The sequence below is a fragment of the Pan paniscus genome, chromosome 7 (genome assembly GCF_029289425.2).
Source record: "Pan paniscus chromosome 7, NHGRI_mPanPan1-v2.0_pri, whole genome shotgun sequence".
Classification (NCBI taxonomy): domain Eukaryota; kingdom Metazoa; phylum Chordata; class Mammalia; order Primates; family Hominidae; genus Pan; species Pan paniscus.
The window spans coordinates 16,646,439-16,669,797 of NC_073256.2; the positions used below are offsets into that span (position 1 = coordinate 16,646,439).

General features: G+C 50.0%; 1 protein-coding gene across 9 annotated transcripts in view; it reads left to right on the forward strand.

The window, feature by feature from the left end:
* Positions 1-23,359, forward strand: part of ARHGEF10 (Rho guanine nucleotide exchange factor 10) — a 159,794-nt gene that overhangs the window by 103,974 nt on the left and 32,461 nt on the right. For all 9 annotated transcript variants that reach the window (XM_034965566.3, XM_055107279.2, XM_063606632.1 and 6 more), the window contains 7 exons: positions 13,711-13,826; positions 14,215-14,342; positions 14,522-14,622; positions 16,031-16,152; positions 17,125-17,211; positions 19,183-19,406; positions 20,042-20,199. In XM_034965566.3, the coding sequence (XP_034821457.1) occupies positions 13,711-13,826; positions 14,215-14,342; positions 14,522-14,622; positions 16,031-16,152; positions 17,125-17,211; positions 19,183-19,406; positions 20,042-20,199 (936 nt within the window). The remainder of the gene's footprint in view (positions 1-13,710; positions 13,827-14,214; positions 14,343-14,521; positions 14,623-16,030; positions 16,153-17,124; positions 17,212-19,182; positions 19,407-20,041; positions 20,200-23,359) is intronic.

Consider the following 23,359-nt stretch of genomic DNA (forward strand, 5'->3'; position numbering starts at 1 on the left):
TGCTATTTAAAAATTACCCTCTTTCTCCTGGGAATTAATCCTTGTTCTCTGTTGAAAACACTAAAATGTTTAAAGACAGTAAGAATGACCTGTAATTCTTGTATCTGCAGACTGTATTAACACATGAGTGATTTCTCTCCAGCCTTTTTCTCACACCATTGTCCATATACCACAGTTCTCTATGTGATCCTGTATAGGGAATTTTCATTTAATATTATAGGCTGACCATTTTCTCAGTCATTAAAAATTCTGAATCGAAGTCATTTAAACTGACTACAGGACGTTTCCTCGTGATTGAAACTGAGTTTATTGCATACTGCAAGCTTCTTCAGTTATTGGAGCACTACGAACAGTGACGTGGAGACATCCTCACACATTAGTCTGATAATTTCCTTAGAAGTGGAATTTTCAGGTCAAAGAGTAGAACATTTGTATCCTCTTTTAGACTCTTGATGCATTTTTGCAAGTTGCTTTCCAGGAAGTTTTCCCCAGTTTCCATTTCTACTGGCTATGTCTGACTTTGATTACACAATGAAACTTTTGTGATTTGATTTGTGATAAACAGTTTTGTACATTTGCCTTAATTTAAATTAAAAATTTTTAACGCCTTCTGGCTCTGACGTCTCAGTCTCACATCATGGAGGAGAGGCTTTAAGATGCTGTGAGGGTGCCCCTTGAACCCAGGCATGGAGGTTCTCAGGGACCGAGCACACCCCCAGGGGCTTTTCCAGCCGTCCTTGCTATTGATCTGGCCACACAAACCCTTCCTTGTTTGCCGCACAAATTCCGTTTCACTGACAGACCCTGAATTTTCAAACAGATTGCAGGGATTTCCATGGAAACAAGAGAAGCGTCCGTGAGAAAGACTCGGGAAGTGCTTTTGCGGAAGTGCAGCAATTGTGTGTCACTGCAGCGACAAAGAGCTTCGCTCACAGAACTGAAAACTACAGAAACTGTCAGCTAGAGGGCTGGAAGTCAACTCTAACAAAAATTCTGATTTGCGGGGGTTTCTTTCTTTTTGTTTTGTTTTCTTTTCTTTTTTTTGAGATGGAGTCTCCCTCTGTTGCCCAGGCTGGAGTGCCATGGCGTGATCTTGGCTCACTGCAACCTCCACCTCCTGGGTTCAGGTGATTCTCCTGCCTCAGCCTCTCTGAGTAGCTGGAACTACTCAGAGTGTGTACCACCATGCCTGGCTAATTTTTTTTTTTTGTATTTTTAGTAGGGATGAGGTTTCACCATGTTGGCCAGGCTGATCTCGAACTCCTGACCTCAGGTGATCCGCCTACCTCGGCCTCCCAAAGTGCTGGGATTACAGGCGTGAGCCACCGCGCCTGAACTGCAGGGGTTTCTTTAATCAATTTTGGCCTGAAAATCAACATGAAACAGTTTTTCTGAAACTGAGAATCACATTTGAAAAGCCCTGGCCGCACTGTGTGGTTTCTTGTTATTCTTGGGATGTGAGTGCAGACGCTTTCTTTGGCAGCGCACATTGTCCCCATTCATGAGGAAGCCTCAGGTTGCTCTGTGGTGTCATCTGTGCCCTGAGGTGCCCTATTATGAACTGTCTGATGATCCGGCAGACATAAAACGTCAGCACATTTCCACGGTCCGTAAGGTCGAGGAACTCCTCCTCATCTCAGTTCAGAAGGTTCTTTAATACACTAGGGAAAGAGTATTCTCCCTTCCCATGATAGGTTCACATTTGGTGGCAGTGTGTGTGTGTGTGTGTGTGTGTGTTATTTTTAAAATGTTTATGTTTTTAGTTCACAAATAATCATATACATGTATGGTTTAAAACATGATGTTTTGAAATATGTATACATTGTGGAATGGCTAAATCAAGCTAACTAGCTTATGCCTTACTTCACACACTTACCATTTGTTCATGGTGAGAACCTTAAAGTCTACTCTTAGTGATTTTCAAGTATACAATACCTTATTAACTACATTAGACGTCTTGAACCTATTCCTCCCAATGAACTGAAATCTGTGCACCTGTGAATCCCTGTGACCTATCCCACATGTTCTATGGATGATAGAGCTGCCTCTGTGGGTGACGGAGCTGTTCTGTGGGTGATAGAGCTGTTATGTGGATGATGGAGCTGCTTTGTGGGTGATGGAGCTATTCTGTAAACTGACGGAGCTGTTCCGTGGGTGACGGAGCTGTTCCGTGGGTGACGGAGCTGTTCTGTGGGTGACGGAGCTGTTCTGTGGGTGATGGAGCTGTTCTGTGGGTGATGGAGGTGTTCTGTGGATATGGAGCTGTTCCGTGGGTGACGGAGCTGTTCTATGGGTGATGGAGCTGTTCTGTGGGTGATGGAGCTGTTCCGTGGGTGATGGAGCTGTTCTGTGAGTGATGGAGTTGTTCTGTGGGTGATGGAGCTGTTCTGTCAGTGATGGAGCTGTTCCGTGGGTGACGGAGCTGTTCTGTGGGTGATGGAGCTGTTCTGTGGGTGATGGAGGTGTTCTGTGAGTGATGGAGTTGTTCTGTGGGTGATGGAGCTGTTCTGTCAGTGATGGAGCTGTTCCGTGGGTGACGGAGCTGTTCCGTGGGTGACGGAGCTGTTCTGTGGGTGATGGAGCTGTTCTGTGAGTGATGGAGCTGTTCTGTGGGTGACGGAGCTGTTCTGTGGGTGATGGAGCTGTTCTGTGGGTGATAGAGCTGTTATGTGGATGATGGAGCTGTTCTGTGGGTGATAGAGCTGTTATGTGGATGATGGAGCTGCTTTGTGGGTGATGGAGCTATTCTGTAAAGTGACGGAGGTGTTCCGTGGGTGACGGAGCTGTTCTGTGGGTGACGGAGCTGTTCTGTGGGTGATGGAGCTGTTCTGTGGGTGATGGAGCTGTTCTGTCAGTGATGGAGCTGTTCCGTGGGTGACGGAGCTGTTCTGTGGGTGACGGAGCTGTTCTGTGGGTGATGGAGCTGTTCTGTGGGTGATGGAGCTGTTCTGTCAGTGATGGAGCTGTTCCGTGGGTGACGGAGCTGTTCTGTGGGTGACGGAGCTGTTCTGTGGGTGATGGAGCTGTTCTGTGGGTGATGGAGCTGTTCTGTGGGTGATGGAGCTGTTCTGTCAGTGATGGAGCTGTTCCGTGGGTGACGGAGCTGTTCTGTGGGTGACGGAGCTGTTCTGTGGGTGATGGAGCTGTTCTGTGGGTGATGGAGGTGTTCTGTGGATATGGAGCTGTTCCGTGGGTGACGGAGCTGTTCTATGGGTGATGGAGCTGTTCTGTGGGTGATGGAGCTGTTCCGTGGGTGATGGAGCTGTTCTGTGAGTGATGGAGTTGTTCTGTGGGTGATGGAGCTGTTCTGTGGGTGATGGAGCTGTTCCGTGGGTGATGGAGCTGTTCTGTGAGTGATGGAGTTGTTCTGTGGGTGATGGAGCTGTTCTGTGGGTGATGGAGCTGTTCTGTGGGTGATGGAGCTGTTCTGTGGGTGATGGAGGTGTTCTGTGAGTGATGGAGTTGTTCTGTGGGTGATGGAGCTGTTCTGTCAGTGATGGAGCTGTTCCGTGGGTGACGGAGCTGTTCCGTGGGTGACGGAGCTGTTCTGTGGGTGATGGAGCTGTTCTGTGAGTGATGGAGCTGTTCTGTGGGTGACGGAGCTGTTCTGTGGGTGATGGAGCTGTTCTGTGGGTGATAGAGCTGTTATGTGGATGATGGAGCTGTTCTGTGGGTGATAGAGCTGTTATGTGGATGATGGAGCTGCTTTGTGGGTGATGGAGCTATTCTGTAAAGTGACGGAGGTGTTCCGTGGGTGACGGAGCTGTTCTGTGGGTGACGGAGCTGTTCTGTGGGTGATGGAGGTGTTCTGTGGATATGGAGCTGTTCCGTGGGTGACGGAGCTGTTCTATGGGTGATGGAGCTGTTCTGTGGGTGATGGAGCTGTTCCGTGGGTGATGGAGCTGTTCTGTGAGTGATGGAGTTGTTCTGTGGGTGATGGAGCTGTTCTGTCAGTGATGGAGCTGTTCCGTGGGTGACGGAGCTGTTCTGTGGGTGACGGAGCTGTTCTGTGGGTGATGGAGCTGTTCTGTGGGTGATGGAGCTGTTCTGTCAGTGATGGAGCTGTTCCGTGGGTGACGGAGCTGTTCTGTGGGTGACGGAGCTGTTCTGTGGGTGATGGAGCTGTTCTGTGGGTGATGGAGCTGTTCTGTGGGTGATGGAGCTGTTCTGTCAGTGATGGAGCTGTTCCGTGGGTGACGGAGCTGTTCTGTGGGTGACGGAGCTGTTCTGTGGGTGATGGAGCTGTTCTGTGGGTGATAGAGCTGTTATGTGGATGATGGAGCTGCTTTGTGGGTGATGGAGCTATTCTGTAAAGTGACGGAGGTGTTCCGTGGGTGACGGAGCTGTTCTGTGGGTGACGGAGCTGTTCTGTGGGTGATGGAGCTGTTCTGTGGGTGATGGAGCTGTTCTGTGGGTGATGGAGCTGTTCTGTCAGTGATGGAGCTGTTCCGTGGGTGACGGAGCTGTTCTGTGGGTGACGGAGCTGTTCTGTGGGTGATGGAGCTGTTCTGTGGGTGATGGAGCTGTTCTGTCAGTGATGGAGCTGTTCCGTGGGTGACGGAGCTGTTCTGTGGGTGACGGAGCTGTTCTGTGGGTGATGGAGCTGTTCTGTGGGTGATGGAGCTGTTCTGTGGGTGATGGAGCTGTTCTGTCAGTGATGGAGCTGTTCCGTGGGTGACGGAGCTGTTCTGTGGGTGACGGAGCTGTTCTGTGGGTGATGGAGCTGTTCTGTGGGTGATGGAGGTGTTCTGTGGATATGGAGCTGTTCCGTGGGTGACGGAGCTGTTCTATGGGTGATGGAGCTGTTCTGTGGGTGATGGAGCTGTTCCGTGGGTGATGGAGCTGTTCTGTGAGTGATGGAGTTGTTCTGTGGGTGATGGAGCTGTTCTGTGGGTGATGGAGCTGTTCCGTGGGTGATGGAGCTGTTCTGTGAGTGATGGAGTTGTTCTGTGGGTGATGGAGCTGTTCTGTGGGTGATGGAGCTGTTCTGTGGGTGATGGAGCTGTTCTGTGGGTGATGGAGGTGTTCTGTGAGTGATGGAGTTGTTCTGTGGGTGATGGAGCTGTTCTGTCAGTGATGGAGCTGTTCCGTGGGTGACGGAGCTGTTCCGTGGGTGACGGAGCTGTTCTGTGGGTGATGGAGCTGTTCTGTGAGTGACGGAGCTGTTCTGTGGGTGACGGAGCTGTTCTGTGGGTGATGGAGCTGTTCTGTGGGTGATAGAGCTGTTATGTGGATGATGGAGCTGTTCTGTGGGTGATAGAGCTGTTATGTGGATGATGGAGCTGCTTTGTGGGTGATGGAGCTATTCTGTAAAGTGACGGAGGTGTTCCGTGGGTGACGGAGCTGTTCTGTGGGTGACGGAGCTGTTCTGTGGGTGATGGAGGTGTTCTGTGGATATGGAGCTGTTCCGTGGGTGACGGAGCTGTTCTATGGGTGATGGAGCTGTTCTGTGGGTGATGGAGCTGTTCCGTGGGTGATGGAGCTGTTCTGTGAGTGATGGAGTTGTTCTGTGGGTGATGGAGCTGTTCTGTCAGTGATGGAGCTGTTCCGTGGGTGACGGAGCTGTTCTGTGGGTGACGGAGCTGTTCTGTGGGTGATGGAGCTGTTCTGTGGGTGATGGAGGTGTTCTGTGGATATGGAGCTGTTCCGTGGGTGACGGAGCTGTTCTATGGGTGATGGAGCTGTTCTGTGGGTGATGGAGCTGTTCCGTGGGTGATGGAGCTGTTCTGTGAGTGATGGAGTTGTTCTGTGGGTGATGGAGCTGTTCTGTGGGTGATGGAGCTGTTCCGTGGGTGACGGAGCTGTTCTGTGGGTGACGGAGCTGTTCTGTGGGTGATGGAGCTGTTCTGTGGGTGATGGAGGTGTTCTGTGGATATGGAGCTGTTCCGTGGGTGACGGAGCTGTTCTATGGGTGATGGAGCTGTTCTGTGGGTGATGGAGCTGTTCCGTGGGTGATGGAGCTGTTCTGTGAGTGATGGAGTTGTTCTGTGGGTGATGGAGCTGTTCTGTCAGTGATGGAGCTGTTCCGTGGGTGACGGAGCTGTTCCGTGGGTGACGGAGGTGTTCCGTGGGTGACGGAGGTGTTCCGTGGGTGACGGAGCTGTTCTGTGGGTGACGGAGGTGTTCCGTGGGTGATGGAGCTGTTCTGTGAGTGATGGAGTTGTTCTGTGGGTGATGGAGCTGTTCTGTCAGTGATGGAGCTGTTCCGTGGGTGACGGAGCTGTTCCGTGGGTGACGGAGGTGTTCCGTGGGTGACGGAGCTGTTCTGTGGGTGACGGAGCTGTTCTGTGGGTGATGGAGCTGTTCTGTGGGTGATGGAGGTGTTCTGTGGATATGGAGCTGTTCCGTGGGTGACGGAGCTGTTCTATGGGTGATGGAGCTGTTCTGTGGGTGATGGAGCTGTTCCGTGGGTGATGGAGCTGTTCTGTGAGTGATGGAGTTGTTCTGTGGGTGATGGAGCTGTTCTGTCAGTGATGGAGCTGTTCCGTGGGTGACGGAGCTGTTCTGTGGGTGATGGAGCTGTTCTGTGGGTGATGGAGGTGTTCTGTGAGTGATGGAGTTGTTCTGTGGGTGATGGAGCTGTTCTGTCAGTGATGGAGCTGTTCCGTGGGTGACGGAGCTGTTCCGTGGGTGACGGAGCTGTTCTGTGGGTGATGGAGCTGTTCTGTGAGTGATGGAGCTGTTCTGTGGGTGACGGAGCTGTTCTGTGGGTGATGGAGCTGTTCTGTGGGTGATAGAGCTGTTATGTGGATGATGGAGCTGTTCTGTGGGTGATAGAGCTGTTATGTGGATGATGGAGCTGCTTTGTGGGTGATGGAGCTATTCTGTAAAGTGACGGAGGTGTTCCGTGGGTGACGGAGCTGTTCTGTGGGTGACGGAGCTGTTCTGTGGGTGATGGAGCTGTTCTGTGGGTGATGGAGGTGTTCTGTGGATATGGAGCTGTTCCGTGGGTGACGGAGCTGTTCTATGGGTGATGGAGCTGTTCCGTGGGTGATGGAGCTGTTCCGTGGGTGATGGAGCTGTTCTGTGAGTGATGGAGTTGTTCTGTGGGTGATGGAGCTGTTCTGTCAGTGATGGAGCTGTTCCGTGGGTGACGGAGCTGTTCTGTGGGTGATGGAGCTGTTCTGTGAGTGATGGAGCTGTTCTGTGGGTGACGGAGCTGTTCTGTGGGTGATGGAGCTGTTCTGTGGGTGACGGAGCTGTTCTGTGGGTGACGGAGCTGTTCTGTGGGTGACGGAGCTGTTCTGTAGAGTGACGGAGCTGTTCTGTAGAGTGACGGAGCTGTTCTGTGGGTGATAGAGCTGTTATGTGGATGATGGAGCTGTTCTGTGGGTGATAGAGCTGTTATGTGGATGATGGAGCTGTTCTGTGGGTGATGGAGCTATTCTGTAAAGTGACGGAGGTGTTCCGTGGGTGACGGAGCTGTTCTGTGGGTGACGGAGCTGTTCTGTGGGTGATGGAGCTGTTCTGTGGGTGATGGAGGTGTTCTGTGGATATGGAGCTGTTCCGTGGGTGACGGAGCTGTTCTGTGGGTGATGGAGCTGTTCTGTGGGTGATGGAGCTGTTCCGTGGGTGATGGAGCTGTTCTGTGAGTGATGGAGTTGTTCTGTGGGTGATGGAGCTGTTCTGTCAGTGATGGAGCTGTTCCGTGGGTGACGGAGCTGTTCTGTGGGTGATGGAGCTGTTCTGTGAGTGATGGAGCTGTTCTGTGGGTGACGGAGCTGTTCTGTGGGTGATGGAGCTGTTCTGTGGGTGACGGAGCTGTTCTGTGGGTGACGGAGCTGTTCTGTGGGTGACGGAGCTGTTCTGTGGGTGACGGAGCTGTTCTGTAGAGTGACGGAGCTGTTCTGTAGAGTGACGGAGCTGTTCTGTGGGTGACGGAGCTGTTCTGTGGGTGACGGAGCTGTTCTGTAGAGTGACGGAGCTGTTCTGTGGGTGACGGAGCTGTTCTGTGGGTGACGGAGCTGTTCTGTGGGTGACGGAGCTGTTCTGTGGGTGACGGAGCTGTTCTGTGGGTGACGGAGCTGTTCTGTGGGTGACGGAGCTGTTCTGTAGAGTGACGGAGCTGTTCCGTGGGTGACGGAGCTGTTCCCTGGGTGACGGAGCTGTTCCCTGGGTGACGGAGCTGTTCCCTGGGTGACGGAGCTGTTCCCTGGGTGACGGAGCTCTTCCGTGGGTGACGGAGCTGTTCCGTGGGTGACGGAGCTGTTCTGTGGGTGACGGAGCTGTTCTGTGGGTGACGGAGCTGTTCTGTGGGTGATGGAGCTGTTATGTGGATGATGGAGCTGCTTTGTGGGTGATGGAGCTATTCTGTAAAGTGACGGAGGTGTTCTGTGAGTGATGGAGCTGTTCTGTGGGTGATGGAGGTGTTCTGTGGATATGGAGCTGTTCCGTGGGTGACGGAGCTGTTCTATGGGTGATGGAGCTGTTCTGTGGGTGATGGAGCTGTTCCGTGGGTGATGGAGCTGTTCTGTGAGTGATGGAGCTGTTCTGTGGGTGATGGAGCTGTTCCGTGGGTGATGGAGCTGTTCTGTGGATATGGAGCTGTTCTGTGGGTGATGGAGCTGTTCTGTCAGTGATGGAGCTGTTCCGTGGGTGACGGAGCTGTTCTGTGAGTGATGGAGCTGTTCTGTGGGTGATGGAGGTGTTCTGTGGATATGGAGCTGTTCCGTGGGTGACGGAGCTGTTCTATGGGTGATGGAGCTGTTCTGTGGGTGATGGAGCTGTTCCGTGGGTGATGGAGCTGTTCTGTGAGTGATGGAGCTGTTCTGTGGGTGATGGAGCTGTTCCGTGGGTGATGGAGCTGTTCTGTGGATATGGAGCTGTTCTGTGGGTGATGGAGCTGTTCTGTCAGTGATGGAGCTGTTCCGTGGGTGACGGAGCTGTTCTGTGGGTGACGGAGCTGTTCTGTGGGTGATGGAGCTGTTCTGTGGGTGATGGAGGTGTTCTGTGGATATGGAGCTGTTCCGTGGGTGACGGAGCTGTTCTATGGGTGATGGAGCTGTTCTGTGGGTGATGGAGCTGTTCCGTGGGTGATGGAGCTGTTCTGTGAGTGATGGAGTTGTTCTGTGGGTGATGGAGCTGTTCTGTCAGTGATGGAGCTGTTCCGTGGGTGACGGAGCTGTTCTGTGGGTGATGGAGCTGTTCTGTGAGTGATGGAGCTGTTCTGTGGGTGACGGAGCTGTTCTGTGGGTGATGGAGCTGTTCTGTGGGTGACGGAGCTGTTCTGTGGGTGACGGAGCTGTTCTGTGGGTGACGGAGCTGTTCTGTAGAGTGACGGAGCTGTTCTGTAGAGTGACGGAGCTGTTCTGTGGGTGACAGAGCTGTTCTGTGGGTGACGGAGCTGTTCTGTAGAGTGACGGAGCTGTTCTGTGGGTGACGGAGCTGTTCTGTGGGTGACGGAGCTGTTCTGTGGGTGACGGAGCTGTTCTGTGGGTGACGGAGCTGTTCTGTGGGTGACGGAGCTGTTCTGTGGGTGACGGAGCTGTTCTGTAGAGTGACGGAGCTGTTCCGTGGGTGACGGAGCTGTTCCCTGGGTGACGGAGCTGTTCTCTGGGTGACGGAGCTGTTCCCTGGGTGACGGAGCTGTTCCCTGGGTGACGGAGCTGTTCCCTGGGTGACGGAGCTGTTCCCTGGGTGACGGAGCTCTTCCGTGGGTGACGGAGCTGTTCCGTGGGTGACGGAGCTGTTCCGTGGGTGACGGAGCTGTTCTGTGGGTGACGGAGCTGTTCTGTGGGTGATGGAGCTGTTCTGTGGGTGATGGAGGTGTTCTGTGGATATGGAGCTGTTCCGTGGGTGACGGAGCTGTTCTATGGGTGATGGAGCTGTTCTGTGGGTGATGGAGCTGTTCCGTGGGTGATGGAGCTGTTCTGTGAGTGATGGAGTTGTTCTGTGGGTGATGGAGCTGTTCTGTCAGTGATGGAGCTGTTCCGTGGGTGACGGAGCTGTTCTGTGGGTGATGGAGCTGTTCTGTGGGTGATGGAGGTGTTCTGTGAGTGATGGAGCTGTTCCGTGGGTGACGGAGCTGTTCTGTGGGTGATGGAGCTGTTCTGTGGGTGATGGAGCTGTTCTGTCAGTGATGGAGCTGTTCCGTGGGTGACGGAGCTGTTCTGTGGGTGATGGAGCTGTTCTGTGAGTGATGGAGCTGTTCTGTGGGTGACGGAGCTGTTCTGTGGGTGATGGAGCTGTTCTGTGGGTGACGGAGCTGTTCTGTGGGTGACGGAGCTGTTCTGTGGGTGACGGAGCTGTTCTGTAGAGTGACGGAGCTGTTCTGTAGAGTGACGGAGCTGTTCTGTGGGTGACAGAGCTGTTCTGTGGGTGACGGAGCTGTTCTGTAGAGTGACGGAGCTGTTCTGTGGGTGACGGAGCTGTTCTGTGGGTGACGGAGCTGTTCTGTGGGTGACGGAGCTGTTCTGTGGGTGACGGAGCTGTTCTGTGGGTGACGGAGCTGTTCTGTGGGTGACGGAGCTGTTCTGTAGAGTGACGGAGCTGTTCCGTGGGTGACGGAGCTGTTCCCTGGGTGACGGAGCTGTTCTCTGGGTGACGGAGCTGTTCCCTGGGTGACGGAGCTGTTCCCTGGGTGACGGAGCTCTTCCGTGGGTGACGGAGCTCTTCCGTGGGTGACGGAGCTGTTCCGTGGGTGACGGAGCTGTTCCGTGGGTGACGGAGCTGTTCCGTGGGTGACGGAGCTGCTCCGTGGGTGATGAGGTGTTCCGTCGGTGACGGAGCTGTTCCGTGGGTGACGGAGCTGTTCCGTGGGTGACGGAGCTGTTCCGTGGGTGACGGAGCTGTTCCGTCGGTGACGGAGCTGTTCCGTGGGTGACGGAGCTGTTCCGTGGGTGATGGAGCTGTTCCGTGGGTGATGGAGCTGTTCTGTGGGTGATGGAGCTGTTCTGTGTGCCCCGGAGTTCTCCCTCAGGCTTACTGCGGAGATGTGTGAAAATATATAGAGCCGCACACCAAAAATAGAAGGGTCAATTTCATTGGATGATAATTGTGAAGATCATATTTTAAAAGAAGTCAACTAATTAATAAAGTTAACATTGCACTTATAATTTGGTTTACTCATTTATTTATTAATTTTGATACAAAGCCTTGTTTGGATACCCAGGCTGGAGTGCAGTGGCACAATTATAACTCACTGCAGCCTTGACTTCCTTGGCTCGAGCGATCTTCCTACATCAGCCTCCCAAGTATTTGGGACTACAGGCGCACACCACAATGCCTGGCTAATTTTTTTTTTAAACTCTATGTTTTTGGTTTTTAAAACTATGTTGCCCAGGCTGGTTTTGAATTCTTGGCCTTTAGCAGTCCTCTCACCTTGTCGTCCCAAAGTGCTGACATCATAGGCATCAGTTACCACACCCAGCCTATACTTGTTTTACAAGGTTGTGTTTATAGAGTTTATCATCAAAGTTTACGAATGAAAGCAAATATGTGTGTTATGAAACATTTTAAATTATAAGCATTCTGTAAGGATAAATAAAGTTGCTATGTGTAACTACTGGATCAGTTTGCTCTTTCGTTTTTTTGTTTTGTTTTGTTTTTTGTTTTTTTTGATGGAGTTTAGCTCTTGTTGCCCAGGCTGGAGTGCAATGGCATGATCTTGGCTCACCACGACCTCCGCCTTCCAGCTTCAAGCAATTCTCCTGCCTCAGCCTCCCGAGTAGGTGGGATTACAGCATGCGCCATCATGCCCAGCTAATTTTGTATTTTTAGTAGAGACGGGGTTTCTCCATGTTGATCAGGCTGGCCTCGAACTCTCGACCTCAGGTGATCCTCCTGCCTTGGTCTCCCAAAGCACTGGGATTACAGGAGTGAGCCACTGTGCCTGGCCGCTCCCTTTTTTACGAAACTTCATGATACTTCAAATGCAGTTAGTAATTGAATTTGTCTAGATAGTTGATACAAATCAGGCCTACCATGTTCATAAATACCATGTAATCATGTCTTCAACATAAAGTGCCTGCAAAATTATAAATGGTTATGCTACTCCTCAGTTATATAGTAAATATTTTTAGATACCTATATCTGAAATCTTTTTATTGGAAATATGTAGGTTCTTTCAGTTTTGACATATGTATGTATTATATATGTTAAATACACTAAAAGAACAAGCTGCATAATTTGTGGGAGGTAGCATAGAAGGAAAATGCAGAGTCCTTTCCTCAAAATTATTAAGAATTTCAGGATGTCCAGGCCAGGCACGGTGGCTCACGCCTCTAATCCCAGCACGTGGGAGGCCGAGGCGGGTGGATCACCTGAGGTCAGGAGTTCGAGACCAGCCTTGCCAACATGGTGAACCCTCTACTAAACCTCTACTAAAAATACAAAAATTAGCTGGGCATGGTGGCAGGTGCCTGTAGTCCCAGCTTACTCGGGAGGCTGAGGCAGGAGAATCGTTTGAACCCGGGAGGCAGAGGTTGCAGTGAGCTGAGATCGTGCCATCGCACTGCAGCCTGGGGGACAAGAGCGACACTTCGTCTCAAAAAAAAAGAAAAAAGAAAAAAAAGAATTTCAGGAGGTCCACATCCGAGCCTGAGACCAAGTTCTGGGCCCTGTAAGCTCAGGTCCTTGCGATTCTACAGACCCATGGCCGGGAAGCCTGTCCTGCTCAAACACAAGGCACTTTACTCAACTTAAATGAATTTCTTCTCCTTGGGTTTGAATTTTGGCTCCTTCTCTTACTGGTTTTTTGACCTTAGACTATTTATTTCTATGAGAAGTGGAAAAGAAGGAGCATACTGCATATTGCTTAAAGTACAGACACTCAGGCTAATTCTGAGATCAAATCCTTCTCATCTGTCATCAGTCAGATGGGGAGATGGGGGAATCTGTCCTCTGAGCCTGTGGGCCCGTCGTGGGATTTAGTGAGGAAGTATTTGAACATTACTTCCTGTAGTACACAGGAAGCCCTCTGTGAGGGGTAGAGCAATTCTCACTTGGGCAAATAGACCCCGGGACACGCGTCATTCCTCTAACCCAAGTCATCGAAGACAAACCATTTCTATTCCCTTAAAAAAAAAAAAAACTTTAGGAAAGATCATTGGGGAACTCATTTTCATGGTAGATGACCCCAGTTATTGGAAATGTGGTTCAGATTAAATGTCATTTCTAAGTGCCTCTTACTAATAGCTGTTATGTCAGCGGTGTCTAAAAAATACAAAAGGGACAAAACATGAATCAAACTCAAATTGTGAGACATTCTTTAACTCACCAGCATCCTCCAAAAATGTCAGGGTCACGAAAGAGGAAGATTGAGAAACTCCCCCAGACTGGAGGAGATTTCAGGGACGTGACCACCGAACACAGTGTGAGTCCCTGGGCTGAATCCGGGACTAGGAAATGACATTCATGTGAAAGCGGTGAGGTTTGAAGACGGTCTGTAGGTCAGTCAGGAGTGCCGTGTCAATGTGGTGTCCTGGATTTGACGGTCATGATACGCTTGCGTCAGATGTTATCCTCTGAGGAAGCCAGGCCTGGGCATTCAGGAGGCAGCTCTTTGCAACTTTTCCATCTAAAATTATTTCCAAATAAATGTTAGAAAAGGAAAAACCACTAAATGCTTGAAAATGTCCACTTTTTAAAAGTTCTAGATTCACCCCTCAACTTAAAAATTATTTAGTATTTGAGTCTTTTATTCCCTCAAGTATTGGAGTAAATATGGCTTTACCTTTGTATTCTTTTTTTTTCTTTTTGCTTATTTTGTAGACAAAGTTTACATGGGGCCAGGACAACTGTATCAAGATTTACAAAACTTGTTGCATGACTTAAATGTAATTGGCCAAATCACTCAGCTGATAGGAAACCTTAAAGGAAACTATCAGGTAACAATTGAAGCAATTGGATTTAAGATTCTGCCTTTACTTATAAGTCATTGTAAGTATGTGATTATATCTCCAAGTTCTACCAGAAGTGAGAATTCATTTTGACTTTAAAAATTAATCTGAATGTACATTTTCTCTTATGTTAGATAAGGTGAGACTATTTAATGGTAACTTTTCTTCATTTTGCAAATAGGGTTTAATACCAGTTCTATCTTAGAAATGTCTCAGCCCCCCACAGTGTGATCTGACTCCCAAAGCTTTCTTTTTCATAATCCAATAGTTTCATTTGGTCTGAATTTCTCATATTAAAATTGTGTCTTTTTATCTTCCTTGGGATGGCCCTAGTTTTTAAACACTTTTTAAATGTGCATATTTATTTCCTTTGTAGAACTTAAACCAGTCAGTAGCCCATGACTGGACATCAGGTTTACAAAGGCTTATTTTGAAGAAAGAAGATGAAATCAGAGCTGCGGACTGCTGCAGAATTCAGTTACAGCTTCCCGGGAAGCAGGACAAGTTAGTAGTAGCTTTAAAACGAAACCTTTTTGGCCAATGCTGGGGAAAAAATGGTTCTTTGGTCATGACATGTATGTTTTTTGGTTTGCTGATTCTATCAGACAGGCAAAATGTGTAATTTAACCTCACAGGATGGAGCACGTTTTATAAAATGAATGCTTGTCTGTTGTTTCTGGCAGATCTGGGCGACCGACGTTCTTTACAGCTGTGTTCAATACGTTCACCCCTGCCATCAAGGAGTCCTGGGTCAACAGCTTACAGATGGCCAAGCTCGCCCTAGGTAAGGCCTGGCTGGCTGAGGCTGAATGAGGCATGCGGCATGATGATCAATTCCTGCCCACGAGGCTGAGGTCAGGGTTGAGAAGGAAACTCAGCAGTAGATCCATGCATTGACCTGAAAGAGTGTTTCTAAACAGGAAAATTCACCCTGGCACCGGCGATTTTTTAGATGTTCATATTAAAATAGAGGGATCGCATATTAAAATGGAGGGGTTAAAACGGATGGTGTTTCTGGTACCAGAACATGAATATCAGTTGAGGCAGCTGAACACAGAGGAAGCCCGTGGAGCCTGGCCGTGAGCCAGGTGCTCAAGGCGGGCGGTGGGCGGCGGCCTCCAAATGGCAGGGGGGTCATTGTTCCTCTTGGCCCTTCTGCTCACCCCTCACTGAGAAGCAAAACACAGGGCTGGGCTGGGGGGTTACTAAAGATCCTCCCAGCACCAAAGATAAACCCTATGGTTTTACTGTAGATGGATGTGACTTTATGATTTCCTTGTTCCTATGTCTCTTCAGCCTTGATTATTTTTTGCTCTGTGTGTGTGTGTAATGTACTTATACACATGCTTACAGACCTGTTACCCAGAACACACTGGGATGTCATGTGTGTGTAAAATTTTCCTTCTGCTGTAGATAATCTGAAATGTTAACGGAGTATAAAATACAGAAGAGAAATGCGGAGCGTGGGTAACGCCATTGCCCCGGGGAGCTCTGATTAGTGGAAGGGCTTTGTCCTGGACGGAAAAGCCGTCCTGACTTTGTGCTCGCTTGATGAGGAAGCAGAAACACAGCCCCTCTCTCTCTTGCTGAATAATTTGGTCATTTTTCAGGTCAGGTTCAGAGTGACTTAGCAAACAAGGAAGTGGCCACTCTCTAAAGAGAGTGAGCTGAACGTGCAGATAAGCCCCCTTTCGTCTTCAGATCAGCTACATGTTCTTTAATGCTCAGGTTGACAGTTTGCTTTGGTAGTAAAATATTTCTCCATTTTGTTGTACTTTTGTTTATCCCATAGCATTATACCATGTTTTGAAGTTTCTCAGTACATCTGTGGTATTTGAATCTAAACATTTCTTTTGCTTTGGAAAAACTGGAGAAAGATAAAGGGAAGTGGACCTATGTGGTTTATACGGCGAAGTTTGGCAGCCTTTGGGTCCAGCGTATTCAGGAGGCACAAACAGGAAGAGGCCCCTGCCACTCAGATGGGACCAGGCTGCCTTCTAAAGTAATGCCACGAATATACAGCCTATGCTGTAAGAAGAGATTGTACTGCTTTCCACAAGTAAAACATGGCGTTGTCTGGCCCTATACAAACAGAATGCCAGAAGCTTCCCCTGCTATGACCTGTGGAGCTGCAGGTCTTTGCATGCGAGTTAACTGCATTCTTGCTCATTTCTCTCTGAATATAATTGCAGAAGAGGAGAACCACATGGGCTGGTTCTGTGTGGAAGACGATGGGAATCACATTAAAAAGGAGAAGCATCCTCTCCTCGTCGGACACATGCCCGTGATGGTGGCCAAGCAGCAGGAGTTCAAGGTGAAGGGAGGCAGGGCCCGCGGCCCGGGGTGGGGCGCACCTCGCAGCTCTGACTGGGCCACTTGGGAGATGATTCTTAAGGGGCGTGGTCAGAACATGGTCTTCCCAGGTTCACCACAGTGACCGCCTCTCTAGAGGTCATTTATCTGGAAATAAGACTGCTGTTGTTTGAAACCTAAAAAAACGCCCACCCATTGTCTCTGAAGCCCAGTCCTGGGCCAGGACCCTGGGGTATTCCAGCAGTGCCACAGCATCTGAGGCCTTGTTAGTTAAACAGGGGACACATGTTTCACATTTGTAGCTCTGTTTTGCCTTTGCTTGGCAAGCAGTCTGTTTCCACAGTGGATCGTAACTCCAGGTCTCCTGTCTGCTTGAGGTACCGTGCCCGCTCTTTGCCTTGGCAGACTCCATCTCCAGGGTGGCGTCTTATTAATGTTCCCAGTGTTGCTGACTCAGGCATCACAGGCCAGGGCCTTCAGTGATGCTAACAATGTCTTATTCTTTAAGAAATTAAGATGTTTCTTCTCACCCTGGTCTCTGGCCAGGGTTTCCCAGCAGCTCCCCTGACCCCTCCTGTTGAGAGTTGCAGGCGGTGCACAGGACTCCTCTGGGAGAGGCTGGGGTGGGACAGGGAAGGGGAGAGGCAGAGGCCATCACAGGCTGTACTTGATGCCTGCAGGGCCAGCCCTCCCATCTGAAGCGCCCCGAGCTGCTGGATTTCAGTGTGCTGATGGGATCTGAAGGTTAAGATACCAAAGATTGAATCTACTTAGGTGTTCGCTTCTAAAAAGCTAACTTCTGAGAGTTGTACTTTTAAATTTTTATCCTCCCTATTTTAATCTTTGGTAGGTAATGAATCTGTAATTTATGTGGTTATACATTGGAAGTAAGTCATCCGTTTAAGACGTTACGTAGTCTAGGAGCCTCTTAGCTCTGTTTTATATGTGAGCGTTTGATTTTATTCCATTTTAGATTGAATGTGCTGCTTATAACCCTGAACCTTACCTAAATAATGAAAGCCAGCCAGATTCATTTTCCACGGCACATGGTTTCCTGTGGGTAAGATGTGTTTATTTGGTTTTGGTGCAAGTTCACAGAGAATCAACGTTCATGGTTGGTGTGATGAGAGACTGAGATGTGAATTGTTCAGCAGAGAGTTGGCGGTGGCGTATCCCAGAGTGTACTTAGAAACATGAAAACTTCTTTGAAAGGGAGCTGATCACTTTTGGAAAAGATTTACAGTTCTTAGGAATGCAAATATTTGTTTCTTTTCCTTTTCATCTAAAACATTTACCAGATAAAGTTCAGTCCAGAGACAAGTAACTAATAAGAGAATAATTTTAATATGTTTTTCCATTTTGGTGTCAACATTGCATGGATTTTTTTTCTTGTTCCAAGACTGGCTTTTTCCAGTGGAAACTTAGCAGTTAAAATTAATTTGTTCCAAATGAAATATTGCATCTGAAATTAGGCTGGAATTGCAGTAGACGTTCCTGGTTCTTGCAAACCAGAGGACATTCTTGAAGCTGTGTGGTCCCAGGCTCTCCCCTCTCTGGTTTCCTGTGTTCCCTCCCTGCAGCCTCAGACTCGCCCTTCAGGGCTCCACTGTGCTTTTCCAAACTCTCATTCTTTCCTCCCAGGCGTCCTGTGCAGCACACCACTGCCTCTCACTTCTCACAGCCACAACTCCTGCTTGGTCAGTGTTCCTAGTTGAGTGTCAGAAATTGAACAACCCAATTAGCTGGTATTTCATTTGTACCAACCTATGAATGGAGGAGTAGCCTTAATTCCCTTGGGGGCTTCCACTTCTAAGAGAACTGTTTTCCGTCCAGGTAGGCAGACCTGTCATCGCTGAAGCTTCATCCCCTGGCCTGGTCATAGCCCCCAGGCCCTGTAGGCAGGACAGGGGCTTGGCAGATTGGCATCCTTCCCACAAAAGCATGAAAGTAGGATGTCTGTATGTAGCGACAACAAATACAAGAATAAGGAGAGTTTAACAACATTCTCAAAGTTGGTGGAAAAGAAAAAGAATCAATGAAAACACCACCCTAAACCAGCTAGTGCTTTCTGTTTACAGGGATCAGACCCCTTTCCCACTTAAAATAAATAAATAAATAAATAAATTTAAGTTTAAATTGGGAAACTAACTGTGCTATGTGTTCTCATTGTAGAGATTCAAACACACAGGAAGTTCATGTACACTGTTGCAGCAATGCTACTTTAGAAATTCCACGGCAGGCGTGGTGGCTCATGCCTGTAATCCCAGCACTTTGGGAGGCCGAGGCGGGTGGATCACAAGGTCAGGAGTTTGAGACCAGCCTGGCCAAACATAGTGAAACCCCGTCTGTACTTTCACATAGTGAAACCCCATCTCTACTAAGAATGCAAAAATTAGCCGGATGTGGTGGCACGAGCCTGTATTCCCAGTTTCTCAGGAGGCTGAGGTGGCAGAATCGCTTGAACCCAGGAGGCAGAGGTTGCAGTGAGCCAAGATCATGCCATTGCACTCCAGCCTGGGTGACAGAGTGAGACTGTCTCCAAAAAAAAAAGAAAAAAAAAAAGAAATTCCACAGCATACCACATGTTGACTTCCAGTGATCTACTTGGGATGCATTCTTACTGATGTTTTTCCTATTTGAAAGGTTTATTTTCTTAGCCAAGGTCATTAAATATTAGTGTTAAGTTATTAAAATTGATAATAATCTGCTTCTTAGGATTTTAAATTGAGGATAGATGGGCCCTTACCTTCATATTGTGATGAGTACGTGATTTTTAAAGTATAGAAATGTCACTTTGTAGAAATGAAAGTTACGCTCTTGCTTTAAAATTTTTTGAAAACTGAATTAAATATGTTGAAAAGAAAAAGGGACTCTGTGAGCAATTGTTTAAGAATTTTTTTTTATTTTTCTAAGTGTGTTGATTCTCACATGAAAATCGAAGCTTGTCGTGGCCTTTAAGGGTCAGGTTCCAGCGTATTATGGAAGCCCCCACATGCTCGTTTTCTTCTTTCCTCCTAATTCTCTGATTCAGATCGGAAGTTGCACCCATCAAATGGGTCAGATTGCCATCGTCTCGTTTCAAAATTCCACTCCCAAAGTCATTGAGTGCTTCAACGTGGAATCTCGCATCCTGTGCATGCTGTACGTTCCCATCGAGGAGAAGCGCAGAGAGCCTGGGGCACCCCCGGACCCCGAGACCCCGGCCGTGAGAGCTTCTGATGTCCCCACGATCTGTGTAGGGACGGAGGAGGGAAGGTAGGGCATGCTCACTGCGTTACAGAGAATCAGCCAGCTCTGCCCGTGGAGGGCCTGGTGGGGAGCCTGTCCTGGAAAGAGTCCTTGACTTTGACTCAGGAGTAGCCCGTGCAGGAATTAGGGGATACCAGGGGCAATTTTTAGGGTCATTGCACTTTGAAATAACTAGTGAATTGGGCCCATGGAAATTATTCTAGGAAACTCTTAAAGAGAAGTGGTATTTCTTTAAAGGGGACAGTTTGGCTGTTTGCCACTGAAATGTCTCATTTATATTAATGGTTTTGAAAAGCACATCCCCCCTTATATTTTGGAATAAAACAGCCATATTCTATGTCATGATCATACTGAATTGCTGACACCATTTAAAGGAGAGTTAAAATGATTTTCCTGATGTGAAGTTCCAAGATACACAGTAGGAAGAACTAATTTTTTTCATATATCCCAGAATTTCCCTTTTAAAAATAAAGAAATCAGGGTGGTTGCAAATTTTTTAAAAGTACAGGCAAGTGTCCCTAGGAATGGAGAAGGAAGGGCAAGAGGGAAGAGTTGAAATGTTTTGTGTTTATGTTAATAGGCACCCTCGTTCTTGTCACAACGAGCAAATATATTTATTAGCGTGTATTTTTCTCTTAAAGCATTTCCATTTATAAAAGCAGTCAAGGCTCCAAGAAAGTGAGACTTCAGCACTTTTTCACTCCTGAGAAGTCCACAGTCATGAGCCTGGCTTGCACGTCTCAGAGCCTGTACGCTGGCCTGGTCAACGGGGCAGTCGCCAGCTACGCCAGAGCCCCAGGTGAGGCGGGTCTCACGGCCTCCTGGCCGGTCCTTGGGGTTCACTCAGGGGACTGTGCATCCGGTTTAGCCTCCCCACTTCCCCACCGGCCTCCTACCTCCCGCCCCTGTGCCTCCACCCCTGCGCTCGTCACCCTTGCCCAAGGCCTGCGTGCCTTGCTTCTTCCCCAAAAGGTGTTTGTTGAATATACAGACATCTTTCAGAAGTCAGTCTGCCCGTCTCCTCCCACCCTCCCACCTCTCTCGGCCTGCCTGTTTCTCCCCCTCGGATGGGGGCACCGGGCCATGCAGAGCCTCCTTCAGCATGTCCTGCGCTGACCAGCTGAGCAGCCTGCCCGCCCGGCGGGGCTTCCTGTACCTGGGCCAACCCTCTTTGCCCCGGTGCTGTGCCCTCGGTCCCGTGCCCTCGGTCCCGTGCCCTCGGTCCCTACTGTTCTCTTGGCCACAGGGCTAAGGACTCCATTGTGTTCTGCTGGGTGCCTTAGACCAGGCCCTCCCTGGCCCATCCCGCCTGGTCCCCGCAGCCGCTGGGGGTGGGCAGGCTGCTGTGTGTCTGTTCTCTCTCCAGCCCCTGCCGCGGTGGTGGCAGCTGTGCTTTGCAGGCTCTTCCTGTGGATCTGGCCGCGGCTGCTTGTGGGAGCTCTGGGTACGGGGCTTTCCTTCCAGCTTCCTTGGTGCTGGCTGAGGCTGCTCTCCTGGCCCCTCACTCAGTTCTGAGCGCAGGGGTGCCGAGCCCCAGCTGGATCCCAGCCAGTCTCGGTGCTGCCATCCTGGAGTGGAACACGCAGGGCTTCCCTCACCGAAAGCTGCCCTGCACCACCCTCCCCACGGCCGGGAGCGACGCCTTGGCGGGTCCTGTCATCTTTCCCAGGCCATCCACCACTTGTTCTTGTACCCCGAGACCATGTCCCAGCTCACTCCCCCATCATCACCACCGTGGTCCAAACCGCCCAGCTCCCGCCTGGATGGCAGCGTAGCCTCGCCTTCATTCTTCCGCTTCTACTGATTCATTCTCCAAATATTTGTTATTGAGCTTTTTAAACTGTAAATAAGGTTTTTACCCGCCTCCCCCCCGACCCCCCCCCCGGCTGAAAATTGTGTGGTGAGTCCCCAGTGTACTTAGAATAGAATTCCAGTCCTCTAGTCCTTGTTCCTTGCTCACAAGGCATTCTGCCCTCCAACCACCCCCGTTCTCTCTGCTCTGAGTGCTGCTATTGGAGTTCCTCCCTCCTTAGAAATCTGCGCCAGCCCCTCCCAGAGCCTGGGGTGTTATTTGCCCTCGGACTTTGACACCTCCTCCTTGGGGAGGCTCTCTCGACCTGCTCCACGGAGACGGCCCCTCCTTCTCCCGTGTGGTTCCGGCCTGGCCTGTGTGCGCACCTGCGCCAAGAAGGCCTGGACTTCTTTCTCACTCCGGTAGGTGGAGTAAGCACAGGAGCCGCTCCTGTCTCGTCCCTCAGCCATCTGGACTCTGACCCTGCTGATCCCTGGCCGATCCCTGGCTCCTTGGCGGGCCTCTGGTTGCCTCCCTCTCATCCGGTGGGTGCCCCGGCCTGGCTTCCGGTCTGCACCCCCTCTTCACTTGGCCTCATGATTTCAGTTCTCCATGGACGGTTTTGTGTCTTCGGGGTTGGGCTCTCCCATTCCAGTCCTGCTTTGTCATTCATCGGTTGTCATAACCTCTGCCAGCCTCCTTGGCCGGCTTTCCCGTCCTGTCTCTGCTCCACGGTAGGCGGAGGCCCCTCCGCATGTGCGCCGAGAGCCGCCTCCCTGCTGCCTGTGTTCCTACCACTCTGCACTCAACTCTTTCATGAAACTTCGTGGAGGAATGTGTGTTGATAGGACTTTTTCATATAATCTGGATTTTTTTCTGTGTTTCTAATTTGTATTAAATGCAATAGAAATAACATTTCTATTACGTAAAATGTATTTTATGCTTATGTCCCCCACTTTTCCCCTGGGTTTACTAGCGAGCATCTCTCCAGCCTCTTACTTGGCTGCATTGCTGTCCTGTCCACTGTGGAGCCCCGTGCTGGGCTGTGTTTTCGCCTTGTCAGACGCGTTGCATGATCTGTAACTGAGATCTGCTGAACGTGTCTCTTCGCATCTTTCTCACCAAGAGCTGTCCGGCGTACCGTGTGGGAGCGTGCGAGGCGGCCTGCGCAGAAGCGCATAGCCTGCCACTTCGTTCTTGGTGGTGAGGGACGTGGCTGGCTGGAGGCCTCGGCCCGGGCAGAGGGAGGGGGAGGCTGCTTCCTAGCCCCTCACTGTTGCCAGGGCTCTGACGTTTCAAGGGACTTAAAAATCTGAAATTCTGTGGGCAATTTCCAGATTTTTAAGTGTTAGTTCAAAACGTCATTAGCGTGTGCCTGGTTCCGGCTGCGATGTGGGCAGCCTGCTGAGGGCTCTGGCCTGGGACACATACACAGGGAGAAGTCATCCCAAGAAAGACAAGCCCACACTGCAGAATGACCCACCCAGGTGCTCAGAGAACAAAGTTCAGTTGTTGGAAGTTAAACCTTAACCGAGGGAAACGTCTCAAGTAGGCCATCGTGTCATTGATCTTTGAGTTCTCGTTTCAAAGGAATGGTGCTATTGGTAGGACACTGCCAAGCCACACCTGACAGCCAGGATCCAAGCACAGTGGGCGGTGGATAGAGAGAGCTCTGACCTAGGATTCAAAACCCTGCGTTCTTGTGCCACTCCATGCCCTTCAGAGTGTGTGAATGTCAGAGAAAATTGTAGCTCTGCCCTGAGCCCACATATTTCTGGAGGATGCCGTGTGCCGTGCTTTAAAGGGCTATGAGTACCAGATGGGAAGGCCCATGCACATGTGTGTATGCACAGGAGTGTGAGGGGGTGTGCATTGTGTGAGCAGGTGTGTATGCATGTATGCACATGTGTGTATGCACACGTGATTGTGAGGGCATATGTGTGTGTGTGCAGGCATGTGTGTGCCTTGAGTGCACATGTGCACACGTGTGTGTCCCTGTGTGCATGTGACTGCAGGTGCACATACTTGTGGGTGAGTGTGTGTGCACATGTGCATGCCTGCGTGTGTGTATGTGTGTAACATGTGCATGTGTGTGTGCATATGGCATGTGCACGTGTGTGTGTGCGTGCATGTGTGTTGTGCATGGGTGCATGTGCATATTTAATCA